Raw genomic sequence first — 16,326 nt, forward strand, 5'->3', positions numbered from 1 at the left:
TGAATTGAGTAATAATGGAGAAGAAACCTTTTCTTCAGACCTGCTCACAGTCCATACTTTTCTTTCACATATTAAGTTTACCTATAATGCAAATACAGTATCTGGTGAATTACTGCAAGTGGAGAGGTAAGACATTTGTGTGAAATGAGTGTACACTAAATACTGAAGTTGCTGATTTGTTTAAGTACTGTACTTAATGTGTGTGATTGGCAGAAATAGAAACTTTTGCCAATCCCATATTTCAAGTGAAGCTGAGAGTGAATCAAAGAAAGTAAGTGTTGGTGTAATGAAAGCTCAGGTAGAAGAAAAACAAGTTAGAAAGGGATGCAAATAGAGGGGTTACAAGGAAGGATCACTTCAGTTATTATAATTAAAACCCAGCACTAAACCACCAGGGTCATATAGCACTGTGAATCACTTCAAGGGAGGCACCTTGATGCTGAAGGGCTCTTGATTCAAGGAAATGGAGTAATCCTTCACTTCCTTGGATTGAACCTGATTACTCTGCATTCCTAGGTGCTAACATGACTCACGAAATCGTAATGACACGATTGCAAACAAACCATACCCCGGCCGGGGTATGGTTTCCTAGGTGCTATATGACCCCTAGTGGTTTACTTCTCCATGAACAGTATAATAATGCAAGGAGATATTATTCTATCTCTAATGCCTTGCCATATACAAAACTACATGATGGTTATTAAGGCAGCAACTCACTCATACACAGACGTCAAGAAAAATTTTATCCCCAGAACAGATTAAAGGAAATTGTGTGTCTATACACTCACATGTAGTTGTAATTATAATCAATCAGCAATCAAGAAAAGGCTGTAATACTGTACTACACCAAACCATTTTCCAGTTAAGATGCAGGTTCCAGATATAGACATTTAACCTCCATGTTACAACAGTGGCAAAAACAATATAAAAAATATCAAAGGTAGCATTGTAAAGACTGTGAGGTTGGACAAGGTGAACCAAAGACCACAGTGTGGATGTGCTTACCAGCTACCATAAAGTTTTACTGATATCTACTAACTCTGCTTAGTACTGGGTAAATATCTTTTATGGAAGAACTCAAATATAGAGGAGGTTCTCATCTTGCACACAGCTTGCATTTATGTTTTTTTAACTTGCATTATTATTATAATCAAGGGGGTAGCGCTAAACCCGGAGGGTTATACAGCGCCTGGGGGGGGATGTGGAAGGCATTCAGGCTTAATTCGGGGAACTGGAGCACAGATCCAATTCCCTAAATCAAGAGCCCCTCACCAACATCAAGGAACCTTCCTTGAGGGGTTTCAACTTGCAAATGAATTGTTTATATAAAAAAAATTAGGATAACCATTTCCCACATTAGCACTGCAACTTGGCAGTTGTAAAACTATGTAATTCTTAAGTATCCCATTGATTAAAGTATGTAAATTAAGGTATGTTTTTAAACATCACTGGCTACTCTATCACTCTCAAGTTGAATGAACCATCCCAGTATGTGATACCATTCGCTGGATGAATCTAAAATCAGTTGGAAAGTTGCACCAGACATTCCTGGTGCTTTTGACTAGGTATGGTAACAGTACACACCTTTCAAAACTAAAAGCAGACATTCTCTGGCTCTGTTCTGTGTTTCAACAACTAACTTCCAGGTCAATCTTGTAATTGCAATAGTTTCTGGAGCAGGCAGGTGATGCCTTGGTACAGATGAAAGACTTGTCCAAGTAACTAATTACCTTCCATTCCCAAGGCACTTAATGACACCTTACAGGTTTAGTACGTACTTCTTATTGAATATAAGCCGCTCAGTCAATGCCAGCAGAGAGAGAGAGAGAGGGTGTGCTTGGTCTTTCATAGGATCATAGCCATCCTATTGACTGGTCTTCTGCTAAAACTGTCTTCCCTACTTCCAACTTTAACAGTCGCCGTCTGGTTGAATCCTCCCTAATACACAACTTTCCTTGTATGAATCTTAGTCCTGGCTTTGTCTCTGTAGATGCCTTCCTCTCCCACTACGTTGTAAAATGTTCCAAACTTCAGAACTCCCGTGACTTAACCTGATTCCTCCTTTTTTTCTTCTCCCTCTTCCCCTTTCCTCTTTCCTTTTTTCTTTTCTGTGTTGTCTTTCTTTCTTCTATCTTGTGTTTCTGTTCTTTCATTACTTTCTTTTTTTTTCATTACTTCCCTTCCCCCCCTCTGTGTACTTGCTCTCCCTCTGTGGGTACCTAGCTCCCTTGCAGTGTTCCCCTTTCTTTGTATTTGACTGGCTCCTCCTCCTCCTTAATTCCCCACTACTACTACCACTACCACCACTACTACTACTACTACTGCTACTACTACTACCTCTTCCTGCCTATATATACTCGTCCTGCTCCACTTCTCATTAGTGTGACTTTGTAAATGGTCCAAGTCAGACCGAAATGTCGTTGTAAGCTCCTCTCTTCTATGTGTGGGTTATTGTGTATTATTCCAGTCACGGTATTGTGCCTTTTTTGTTATTTAGTTAATTATGTTTACCTCAATGAGTTACTCTTATCTTACCCTGAAATCTGTTTAAAATGGATTTCTGCACTTGTAACATATATTCATAATATACTGTATTATATACGAGCTATACACACACTACTCGCAGGCAGGCTAGTGACCAGTTTGCAGCTATATTTGTCTTAAGTAAGTGATGAGTTTACTTTTACTGCTGAGAAAACACACATGACAGTCTTCAGACAGCATAGCATTATTACTTCAGCTTGTGTGAGACTGAATGAATGGAGGAAATTTAGCACTTGGCAGACTATGATATCCTGGGGTGAAACTTGAGTCTGCAATGACCATAAAGAACCATTAGTGTATACTCTTTGAAGATTAAGCATGGAGTCAAATTTACAAACATTTTGTTATACATACTGTATATATACATAAATTTTCCCATGTCTATGCTACACAAGCTTTCTTATGTCAGATCCTTGCAGAATCTGTTTAAGAGGCAGGGTAACCCAAAATAAGACCACTTTCACCATCATTCACACTATCATTGTTGTGCTACCTACCTTATATGGTCTTTTTTGTAAATTACTTATAATAAAGATTTGCTAGGGATAGGCTTTTTACCCATAAAATATGTTTGACCTCTAAGACTGGGAAACTGTTATTAAAATCATGGGAAGTGCTTAAATCATAGGGGTCATACAATACCAGCAGAATGGTAGGTAATAAGGTTTGATCTGAGGAAAGTGAGGTTAAGCTCCAATTCTCAGGTTTAAGAACCCTTCATCAGTATCAAGGTATCCCATTCCCTCTCTGAAGGGAAAGATTAGGAAAAAGTGTGGTCTGTCTATACCATCATGAGGAATAATGAACTGAAAAAGAAAGGAGAGGACATCTGAGGTAGGTAAATATAACATGTCAGGAACTATGAAACAAATGTAATCAATGCAGAAGTTTCAGTGAAAAAGACCAGACCATTGAAGAGAATGGATGATTAATTATTAGATTTTCAATAAGGTAATGATTGAATGAGGATGTTTTACCAAAATGTGGAAGCTTAGTTTTCCATGGCAATATGAAGAATTGTCTATCACCCTCAATATAATATACCCTTTCTTACTTGTTTAGTAAATATGTCAAACAGTGTAGGTGGCAGTTACGACTTTAATCATTATATTCATGGAAAATGGTAAACCTGTAGGGTGATACACCGCTTGGATAATGAAAAGTAATCAGGTTTGATCCAAGAAAATGAAGAGTAATTCCAGTCCCTTGAATCAAGTACCCTTCAATAGTAACAATTTATCAGTGTCACTTGAAGGGATAATGATGATTATTTTTTTTTTGTGGAAACTGGATGCAAAACTTCTCCCAAAAGTATTGAAAGTATTAAAAAATTCTATAAATTGTACTATATTAAGTGAAGTATTAAAAATGTAAAATGTTATGCTTAATTTTCTGTATTACACACAGAAAATTCTATATCTGCATGGGTCATTCACTGCTTTTAAATTCAATAAATACACGTACTAATATTTTTTTAATATTTAACATAATTAAATATGACCACAGCTGGGGTAACAAATCTTGACACAAAATGAGATAAAACTTCCCATTATATTTAATACTAAAGCCAAAAAAATTATTATTAAAAATCAGTCAAAACCAAGATGTGAGGTTATAACAGGTAGAGCAGCAGCTGTGGCAATTCACTCACCACTGGCCACTTTTGGTGATGGTCCTGGTGAGAGAAGGTGCACATGTGAGGTGTGGGTGCCCAAGGTCACTCCCTGCCCTCCACACTCACCCATCCATATTAATAACAATTTTACTCATCTCAGTAAATTGTTTTCAATTGTTGAAATACAACATACAAATACAATCATAAGCTCAGTTAACACATTATAAGTAGAGTATTTACATTATATAATTATGCATATATGGCAGTGGATACAATAATAGCACACACTTGCAATAACCACAAACTTAGTATTCATTGTGCATTCCACACATCTACACCACCTGTTGCTTTTGTACACCCATCTAAAATATTCATCTTGCATAGTTTCCTTGAGTCTACATCCATTACATTCAATACTGATTAATGCTATAATACTGCTTTCATTAGTACTACTGTATACTCACAGGAAAGTGCTCAATTTCTAATGGTCATAGCATCTAGTGATAGGGAGGTAATCAAATTTGATCCAAGGAAGAGAGTAGCTATACTGTTTTAGTTCAAGAGCTATTAATCAACATCAAGGCTTCCAGTCCCTTCCTTGAAGGGTACTTCTCTCATAATCTGAATCATGTGCACTTTGGAAATTCAAGCCTTTACACCACTAGTATTTCATACAGGTTTCTTTATTCTATACTTTTTCATATTTACAAATGTTTGTTACCTTCTAATCTTCATAATCACCCATTCCTATTCAAATCTTGAATAAATATATATAATAAGCACAAGCTGTTTCATTCACACATTTCAAAATTTGATTCACACCTAAGAATCCAAGAAATGATGACAATTTGGTTGCTAATGAAGAATTAACACATGTAGTCAGTCCTGAAGGCAAAGCACAATCAGGTGAGAATTATTATTATTATTATATTATGGGGAAGAGCTGTACCCATAAGGGTTATACAGTGTCTAGAGAATGGGAAGGTGAGAAGTACCCTGAGCAGGTTCAACCTGAGGAAAGAAAGGTTAACTCCAATTTCATGCATCAAAAACCCTTTACCAGCTTCACAGTGCCCCAAACGAGGTCAGATTCTTACAAGAAATAGTTTTGATCACAAGTAACACACTTAGAGACTACAATAAATTATGAGATGGAGATTGTAGCAAACTATAATATGTATGACCCATCCTTTCAAGGGAGGTGATTGAATGCCAGTGACTCTTGATCCAGAGATTTGGAACTATGCTTCAGTTCTTTGGATCAAATCTGAGTGCTCCTCATTCCCCAAGTGGTGTACGACTCCTATGGATTTAGCATTTCATCATAAATATAATAATAATAATGTATGACCTATGTGGGTTATACATAATGTAATATGAATGAAGCATTTGAGTACAGCATATAATTCAGCAGCAAATATACTAGATGCCTGTGGCAGCATACCCTACCCCAGCAGAGGACTTATAGTAAGAGCTCTCACTGTACACAATAGTAACCCTTGAGGGATAAAACTTACTGGAAAGAAACAGACAGTGCATTTATGAAGACACATCTGGACAGGTACATCAGGCTTAAAATGTAGGACTACTGATTGATATGATGAGAGTGGTAATTTTAACACAATTTTTTTTACTCTTGAATACAAAATGACCATGATATTAAAGCTAATAGATATAACTGTACTAAACAGGAATTTTTAAAAACTTTTTGAATTAAAACTCACTTTAAAACCATTATGCTGATTTGTGGCAAACAAAAAACTACTTTGCAGATTATTATTATTAACCCGTAAACGGTCCAAACGTATATATACGTTCTCTACCGTAGTGCCCCAACTTTTTTGAGAAAAAAAAATAGTTTTTTTTTAATAGGAAAAAAGAGCATATGGTACCCAGGCATCCCCAATTATTTTAATATGGCACACAGTGAGTGCACACACCCATTCTCTCATGTCTAGGCAACTCAGGCTTATCATGGAAATGTTGAATGTATGACAAATAAAACGTAAATATATGTTTGGGGCACTAGCGGTAAAAACGTATAAATACGTTTGGACCGTTTATGGGTTAATATATTCACAAAAAGCACTAAGATTATTCTGAAGAAAAATGTAGGGGATTAACGTTACTCAATAATTAGAAATTTACAGAATATACGAAAACAAATAATGTAATGATAGTCTTTTATTGCAATACAGCTTTATGCTACAGATGCATTTTATATAGATACACAAGGCAGGGGTTTGGGATATTGGCAGTTTGGAGGGATATGTTGTGTATCTTTATACGTACATGTATATGCTTCTAAACTGTTGTATTCTGAGCACCTCTGCAAAAGCAGTGATAATGTGTGAGTGTGGTGAAAGTGTTGAATGATGATGAAAGTATTTTCTTTTTGGGTATTTTCTTTCTTTTTTGGGTCACCCTGCCTCGGTGGGAGACGACCAACTTGTTTAAAAAAAAAAAAAAAACACAAGGCAAAATTATGTTCCAGCATTAAATATCAACAACTTTATCACATAATTTGTCCTTCTTCCATACAATACATTCACTGGCTACTATAATCTTCGTCTTATTTTTTTTCATTCATTTTCAATTGTTCACCTGGGTCTACATCAGTGAAACTATCTGTTCCTTTTGCTTTCACACGAATTTTGATCGGAGATGGCGAGTCTTGCAGCTTTGCCTTCTCAGCTTCAGACATAGGAATATCTGTGTATATGTAGACAGTGCATCCTTCAGTAATGTGTCCACTTTCATATGCCATGGCCAGCTGATTCACCAGGCGCCGTTCAACCTTACATGAAGAGCAAAGAAAGTAGTAAAGTTATATAAAAGAATATGCTTTCTAAAAAGCACCTTTGTTAACACAACGGCTGTTTCGCACCAAGGCAGGGTGACCCAAAAAGCATATAGCCTAACAAATTTATGCACTAGAAAAAATGTAAGATAACCTTAATGTATAGATGATCCTGGTCAAAATAAAAAAAAAATTATTGTTTGATAAACTTTTAATTAGAACTCAGTAATTTTTTCTTCTGACATTATCTAGTGGGTTTCTCCTAGAGATTATATGGTATCAAGATCAATTAATAATTTTTATCACATCAGCTTTTTCCCATTAAGGCAGGGCGATGCAAAGAGAAAAAGCACATTTGCCATCACTCATTCAATAACTTCCTTACTAGAAGCACAGACATCACATTTCAAATGACCCTCTTTAGGGTAACATACTCACCAATCCTTCAGAGTGGAGACACTATACAGGTTTCCCCCTTGCTTTATGTGGGGTCGCTTCTGCAAATTTGCTATATATGTAAATTTGCTATTATGTAATGTCCTATTTCTATCAGTAATTCCAAATATACAATACAGGAGGGCCCCACTTTACAGCATTTTGCTAATAAATAGCAGTTTTCAATTATACCCATTCTTCATTTATTCAGGCTACCTACATTTATTCAGGCTACCTACATGCGTGAGCATGTTTGATTGGAGTGAATGGAGACAAATGGTTTTTAATACTTGACGTGCTGTTGGAGGGTGAGCAAAGTAACATTTATGAAGGGATTCAGGGAAACCGGCAGGCCGGACTTGAGTCCTGGAGATGGGAAATACAGTGCCTGCACTCTGAAGGAGGGGTGTTAATGTTGCAGTTTAAAAACTGTAGTGTAAAGCACCCTTCTGGCAAGACAGTGATGGAGTGAATGATGGTGAAAGTTTATCTTTTCTCGGGCCACCCTGCCTTGGTGGGAGTCGGCCAGTGTGTTAACCCTTTGACTGTCGCAACCCCCAATCCTGAGGTGTCTCCTGGTGTCGCAAAATTTAAAAAAAAAAAAATTATTTTTTCTTATGAAATGATAGAGAATCTTTTCCCGATTGTAATGACACCAAAAAAACGAAATTTGATGGAAAACTGACGGAATTATGCTCTCGCGAAGTTATCGACCTCGGCGTTGTTTACAAATCGGCGATTTCGCCCACTTTGAGCCCTATTTTCGGCTAATTCCATTGTTCCAGTCGCCCAAACTCATAGCTATTTCTTTAGAACTCCATTTTTTCTATTGATTGAGCACAAGAAACTGCCCATTTACCGATTTCAACTACCTGATAATGTGGTCAGAAATTTGCAATTTGACCAATTTCACGAAAACTAAAAAATACGACAATTTCAAAATAAGGTCCAGAATGAACAATGCAGACATTCCTGGCTCTAAAATATCATTTTCTTTGCTCATCAGTCATGTCTCCAGGCCCCTCTGATATTACTCTTGCTTTCTATTTTGAATTTTTATTCAAACAAAAAATAGAAGACTTACTATTATGCAGACTACTGCAATACTGTATTAATTGTATAAATAACATCAACCCATTCATGACTGCATATTAGAATGGCTAGTTGGACATTTATTGGACAATGGCATCATTTGTTTACTTTTGAACATTGGTAAAAATCAAACATTTCCCCTACTTTGAGCTCCATTTCTAGGTTCTTTTTATAGTAAAATCAATCAAAATCACCTCTATTTCTATATGTTTTCCATTCTATCAAATGAGACCAAGAAAACGAGAATACAATTATAAATACTATACGAAAATAGACCACAAAGTCGGCATTTTAATTAAAAAAATCGGTCGGAGTTTTTTTTTTTCTCATTATGCACTGCGTGCTCCAGGATTTTTTTTATGTAGTGCACACTGATCACACAGACCCATTCTCTCACATGTGGGCCTACCAGCTTTCTCCTGCTTGATTTGAAGCCGCTAGAATTTATGAGTATATATACGTCAAACACGGTACCTCGTAAGACGTATATATACGGCCGCGACAGTCAAAGGGTTAATAAAAAAAAAAATAATAACCTACAATGTATATATTCACCACTCATTATAAGCTAAGGATGAAAATATTTTAAGGTATAGTTGGAATAGTTTTAAAAATGCAGTATTAGAATGTGGGGCAGATGTTTGTGGTTATAGGAGGGTGGGGGCAGGAGGAAAGAGGAGTGATTGGTGGAATGAAGAAGTAAAGGGTGTGATAAAAGAGAAAAAGGTAGCTTATGAGAGGTTTTTACAAAGCAGAAGTGTTATAAGAAGGGTAGAGTATATGGAGAGTAAAAGAAAGGTGAAGAGAGTGGTGAGAGAGTGCAAAAGGAGAGCAGATGATAGAGGGGAGAGACACTGTCAAGAAATTGTAATGAAAATAAGAAAAAATTTTGGAGTTAGTTAAACAAGTTAAGAAAGCCTAGGGAACAAAAGGATTTGTCAGTTAAAAACAGAGTAGGTGAGTTAATAGATGGGGAGATGGAGGTATTGGGTAGATGGTGAGAATATTTTGAGGAACTTTTAAATGTCGACGAAGAAAGGGAGGCGGTAATTTCATGCACTGGCCAGGGAGGTATACCATCTTTCAGGAGTGAAGAAGAACAGGATGTGAGTATGGGGGAGGTGCATGAGGCATTACGTAGAATGAAAGGGGGTAAAGCAGCAACTGATGGGATCATGACAGAAATGTTAAAAGCAGGGGATGATATAGTGTTGGAGTGGTTGGTATTTTTGTTTAATAAACGTATGAAAGAGGAGAAGGTACCCAGGGATTGACGGAGAGCATGTATAGTCCCTTTATATAAAGGGAAGGGGGACAAAAGAGTTTACTGAGTATACAAGGAAAAGTGTACTGTAGGGTTATAATTGAAAGAATTAGAGGTAAGACAGAATGTAGGATTGCGGATGAGCAAGGAGGTTTTAGAGTGGGTAGGGGATGTGTAGATCAAGTGTTTACACTGAAGCATGTATATGAACATTATTTAGATAAAGGTAGGGAAGTTTTTATGGATTTAGAAAAGGCATATGATAGAGTGGATAGGGGAGCAATGTGGCAGCTGTTGCAAGTATATGGAATAGGTGGTACGTTACTAAATGCTGTAAAGAGTTTTTATGAGGATGGTGAGGCTCAGATTAGGGTGTGTAGAAAAGAGGGGGACTACTTCCCAGTAAAAGTAGGTCTTGGACAGGGATGTGTAATGTCACCATGGCTGTTTAATATATTTATAGATGGGGTTGTAAAAGAAGTAAATGCTAGGGTGTTTGGGAGAGGGGTGGGATTAAATTATGGGGAATCAAATACAAAATGGGAATTGACACAGTTACTTTTTGCTGATGATACTGAGCTTATGGGAGATTCTAAAGAAAAATTGCAAAGGTTAGTGGACGAGTTTGGGAGTGTGTGTGTAAAGGTAGAAAGTTGAAAGTGAACATAGGAAAGAGTAAGGTGATGAGGGTGTCAAATGATTTAGATAAAGAAAAATTGGATATCAAATTGGGGAGGAGGAGTATGGAAAAAGTGAATGTTTTTAGATATTTGAGGGTTGACATGTTGGCGGATGGATTTATGAAGGATGAGGTTAATCATAGAATTGATGAGGGAAAAAAGGCGAGTGATGCATTGAGGTATATGTGGACACAAAAAACGTTATCTGTGGAGGCAAAGAAGGGAATGTATGAAAGTATAGCAGTACCAACACTCTTATATGGGTGTGAAGCTTGGGTTGTAAATGCTGCAGCGAGGAGGTGGTTGGAGGCAGTGGAGATGTCCTGTCTAAGGGCAATGTGTGGTATGAATATTATGCAGAAAATTCAGAATGTGGAAATTAGGAGGTGTGGAGTTAATAAAAGTATTAGTCAGAGGGCTGAAGAGGGGTTGTTGAGGTGGTTTGGTCATTTAGAGAGAATGGATCAAAGTAGAATGACATGGAGAGCGTATAAATCTGTAGGGGAAGGAAGGCAGCGTAGGGGTCGTCCTCGAAAAGGTTGGAAGGAAGGGGTAAAGGAGGTTTTGTGGGTGAGGGGCTTGGACTTCCAGCAAGTGTGCGTGAGTGTGTTCAATAGGAGTGAATGGAGACAAATGGTATTTGGGACCTGAAGAGCTGTTGGAGTGTGAGCAGGGTAATATTTAGTGAAGGGATTCAGGGAAACCAGTTATTTTTATACAGCTGGACTTGAGTCCTGGAAATGGGAAGTACAATGCCTGCACTTTAAAGGAGAGGTTCGGGATATTGGCAGTTTGGAGGGATATGTTGTGTATCTTTATACGTATATGCTTTTAAACTGTTGTATTCTGGGCACCTCTGCAAAAACAGTGATTATGTGTGAGTGTGGTGAAAGTGTTGAATGATGATGAAAGTATTTTCTTTTTTGGGGATTTTGTTTCTTTTTGGGTTACCCTGCCTCGGTGGGAGACGGCCGACTTGTTAAAAAAAAAAAAAGTAATGTGTGTACTGTATATGCATTTTTAGGCATATCTCTATAGTGTAAACAAGTTATCAGGCTTTTATAGGCATTTGAAAGTGAAAAAAAGGGTTTCACTCTACAGCAATTTTCCTTTCAAAGTGGTAGCCTGGAACCTAACCTGCTGTGTAAGTTGGGCCCTCCTGTATATGTTCTCTGTATGTGATTGGTGGATTCTGCAAAGCACACTTTAGATTCTTACTATGTGGAACTAAGTCTTTATGACCTGACTGAACCAGAAGCCTAGCCCATGGCCGAGCTCCGAGAGCAGTGAGACTCTCGAAACTCATCAAAGGTAGGCCAGGAATGCATCTACACCATAAGATAATGGACACTCTGGTACTTTTTTACTTACAAAAAAATCAACCTAAGCTAACCCGTTTTTCCGAATCCCTTCACAGATGTTATCTTGCTCACACTCGCACATGCTAAGTTTCCAATTTAACATGTTCAAGCCCTACCTCTCCAATTTAACATGTTCAAGCCCTACCTCTCCAATTTAACATGTTCAAACTCTACCTCTCCAATTTAACATGTTCAAACCTTACCTCTCATAACCTATTTCAAACCTTCATTCTAACTGATGTTCCTTACATATCCTTTCATCCACACTGTATCTATACACCCTCTTTAATAAATTTTCTCGCAATCCTTCCAGAATTAATAAACTATTTCAGCAATCCCTCTTCCACGCTGAATTATACCTTTCATACCATCACACAAACTTAAAATTTCTTCACTTAGTAAGTAAGTTTATTCAGGTATACACAAATACAGTTACATAGATTATCATACATTGCAGCATATGTGTAGAGAACCTAGGATAACCCAAAAAAGTCAGACAGAGTGACTTATTTCCATTGGGGACCTTTTAATACCTTATTATACTGTAATATCTTATTATTATATTATAAAGGATATATACTAGGAATAAGGTAAAAAGAGTTATTTACATTTACATGTGTGTTAGCTAAAAAAAATTAAAAATAATTATCTTTCCTTTCTGTCGCTACATTCATTAGGTACCTTTTGGCTCTCTTCTTATTTTTTGCATAAATTCACACTATACACTGATTTCAAACTTGACATCTCCATACCTTCCAGCCTCCTCCTTGCTTCAGGAAGGCTAGAGGCCTCACATCCATACAAAAGTGCTTTCAGCAACATTGGTACACACTCCGTTTTGGATCTGCTGGTAAATTTCTTTGTACTGATGTCTTAACATTTCACTGATCTTTTTACTCCTCATCTATTCTATTATACATCTTGCTGTTCACATACCCATTTACTCACACTACTCCCAAATACTTAATTACATTCACTTCCTCCCTCCAATTTGGCATCTAATCTCTCTCTGCCTTGTGCTTACTTTCATCCCCAAAACAATGTTTTACTAACAAAGAGCAACTGTGGCAAATTCTGCAGTACATCAAATTTGCTATTGTTTAACCACCACACATCTTTCCTAACACTCTAACATTCACTTCTTTTACAACCCCATCTATAAATGCATTAGACAACTATGCTGACATTTTACTGGAAAATATTCTCCTTTTCTCCTACATATTCTCACTCTCCTCATAGAAAACTGAAGCTTTTGCTATCCTATTACCTACCCTCTCCAAATTCTAACAAAGTTTAACAATGTTTAAAATTGAGAAGTGAATGCAAATGTAAACATAACTTCTGGCTTTCATGTGAAAAAGAAGTTTATTGTTAGGAAGATTCATTTAATGTTTATGCTATGTATTCATGAGGGACCATTACTAAATTTAAAAAAAAAAAACTTTCGTTTTTCTTTTCGGGTCACCCTGCCTTGGTGAGATATGGCCGGTTTGATGAAGAAAAAAAATGTATTCATGAATGTCAGATACTAAGAGTCTAAGACACATAAGATGTGTTTGTTGTGGCCATTCTGCTACATGCAGTTTGAAATTGGGTCAAGTTAAGAGACAGCTATATATGACAATTTCACCTTCTAGTGGTGTACATAATCCTCCTTCAAGAGTATACTATTTTTTTCAGAGAACCATATGAGAATAATTTAAGATTTCTGAACCGTGTACAAATTATAAGCCTTACCTCATGTTTAATGGATCGTGCTCCATAATAAACATTGTAACCATCAGCCAACACATCCAGTATTATGGGATCCCATTTTAGCTCTATGTTATGTTTCTCACGTGCCTGCCAAATAAACACACAATACCAAATAAAGGGTAACCAGAGAATAAGAAATTAAAAAAAAAGGAATAAACAAGCTATTTTGAAGGCATATAAATTGCTGTATAAGATAATACTATACAATTTTCTAATATTCTCTCAAGAGGCTTAGTTTTTAGAGAAAGAGAGAGATAGAGAAAAGAAGAGAGAGAATAAGGCACCAAAGAGAGTGATAAATACAAAAACTAAACAGTACAACAAAAAATAATATACAGTATATGTTTATAAGAATTAGTAGTATTAAGTGTACCTGTTTCGACCACTTGTCAAGTTCCATCCGAACAAGTTTTAACAATTCTGATCTTGAAAATGGAACAAAGTATACAATCTCATTAATTCTTCCAAGAAATTCATCTCTTTGAAAGTGATTTTTCAGGATAGGACGCACAATCTTCTCTTTAAACCTGTTTTAAAGATAAAATAATGATAAGCAAAAGTGCAATCACTCAAACGAGAAACTTTACATACAATTAAGAAAACAAGTGATTAGTACAGTACTGTACAACAATTATTATATCCATGTAATATAACAGGTTCTAAAAATACTATTTTGTATACTGCTTCATTACCATGAAACATTTAATGTTTTATTACCATGAAACAATAAACAAAATTAAATTTAGAAAATTCTATACAAAAGCAGTTAAATAAGCTGAAAAACCTGCGTGATATAGTGATGGTCTCAGTGATCTCTAAATCCTCTGGCTGCCCCTCATACTTCTGCCTTGTAATTTTCTCAGCCTCAGCTCTTAGCTGCATTCCATACTCGGCAATCTCATCACTCGCCAAGTTAGATGTCATAATAAATATTGCATCCTGCAAATATAAACTGAATTCACCAAAAATGCATGATCATACAGGTTATTGAATGCTTCCTACAAATAAATGTATTATGAATAAGACACATGCAACAAAGGTAACAGTATTGCTAAAACTCACCAGCATAACAGGCTTCTCCAGCTGAATACAAGTGAAAATAACACTAGATACTAGAAAGTTGTAGAGGTAATTGTATTCAACTGATGAAGCCTGTTGTGCAGGTAAAACGTTTCTTTCAGGAACACAACCCACATGCCATAAGAGGATTTACTACAGTTTCCCATCATACCACCAAGGTAGGGTGAGATGGTCTGTGGGGTTACGAAACAGATGGCAGAGGAGAGATAGTTGTGGTGGTTTGGACATTTAGAGAGAATGAAACAAAACAGAATAACTAAGAGGGGATATAAATCTGGGGCAGAAGGAAGTAGAGGTAGGGGTTATCTGAGGAAGGGTTGGAGAGAGGGGGAGTATGAGAGGTCTTGAGTGCTAGAGGCTTGGACATCCAATAGGCTTGTCTGAGTGTGTTAGATAAGATTGAGTGGAGGAAAGTGGTTTTTATGACCTAACATGCTGTTGGAGAGTGAGCAAAGTAGCATTTATGAATGGATTCAGGAAAAGTGATCAGCCAGACTTGAGTCCTGGCGATTGGAAGAATGATGCCTGCATGCTGAAGGAAGAATTGAGACACTTATGCAACACATGGGAATCTTTATTGAAGAAACGTTTCGCCACACAGTGGCTTCATCAGACAGAGTTGATAAATTAGACTTCCTCCTGTTCTTCATCATTCTCCTTTGTATGGACTGATGAAGCCACTGTGCATGAAACGTTTCTTCAATAAAGATTCCCATGTGTTGCATAAGTCTCTCAATTCTTCAACTTGTCGGTTTTCAGAACCATTCATCACATGCTGAAGGAAGCATAGGGATACTGACGTTCAGAGAATCAGCTGAGCTGTGATGTCAGTATGCTTCTGGCAAAACAGTGATTGAATGAATGATGATGAAAGTGCTTCTTCTTTTATGTGTCACCCTACCTTAGTGGAAAACAGCCTTTGTAAAAAAAAAATTATCATTGTAATGTATATTATAATTAATATTTTAAGCAAATGGACATGTGTTCAACTAATTCTCGATTTATTTCAGTTATGTTTTCCTCACAGGAAGCAAAATAAATGTCATATCAGTTGCACTTGAGTCTATTCCTAACAAAGTCATTATTCTTACCAATATTTTTTTTTTTTTTTTTTTTTTTTTCAACAAGTCGGCCGTCTCCCACCGAGGCAGGGTGACCCAAAAAAGAAAAAAAATCCCCAAAAAGAAAATACTTTCATCATCATTCAACACTTTCACCACACTCGCACATTATCACTGTTTTTGCAGAGGTGGTCAGAATACAACAGTTTAGAAGCATACACATATAAAGATACACAACATATCCCTCCAAACTGCCAATATCCCAAACCCCTCCTTTAAAGTGCAGGCATTGTACTTCCCATTTCCAGGACTCAAGTCCGACTATATGAAAATAACCGGTTTCCCTGAATCCCTTCACTAAATATTACCCTGCTCACACTCCAACAGATCGTCAGGTCCCAAGTACCATTCGTCTCCATTCACTCCTATCTAACACGCTCACGCACGCTTGCTGGAAGTCCAAGCCCCTTGCCCACAAAACCTCCTTTACCCCCTCTCTCCAACCCTTTCGAGGATGACCCCTACCCCGCCTTCCTTCCCCTATAGATTTATATGCTTTCCATGTCATTCTACTTTGATCCATTCTCTCTAAATGACCAAACCACCTCAACAACCCCTCTTCTGCCCTCTGACTAATAC

At 37.0% G+C, this 16,326-nt stretch overlaps 1 protein-coding gene across 1 annotated transcript; it reads right to left on the bottom strand.

Moving 5' to 3' along the window:
• Positions 1 to 730: 730 nt before the first annotated feature.
• On the bottom strand, positions 731 to 14,485 carry LOC138853975 (mitochondrial disaggregase-like; the record flags this gene model as incomplete). The annotated part of the gene is given in 4 exon segments (XM_070094182.1): positions 731 to 6,956; positions 13,529 to 13,633; positions 13,920 to 14,073; positions 14,331 to 14,485. Coding segments are annotated over 4 exon segments (639 nt in total), but the record flags the coding sequence as incomplete, so codon positions are not given.
• Positions 14,486 to 16,326: the final 1,841 nt, after the last annotated feature.

The sequence above is a fragment of the Cherax quadricarinatus genome, chromosome 44, assembly GCF_038502225.1.
Source record: "Cherax quadricarinatus isolate ZL_2023a chromosome 44, ASM3850222v1, whole genome shotgun sequence".
In the NCBI taxonomy this organism is placed as follows: domain Eukaryota; kingdom Metazoa; phylum Arthropoda; class Malacostraca; order Decapoda; family Parastacidae; genus Cherax; species Cherax quadricarinatus.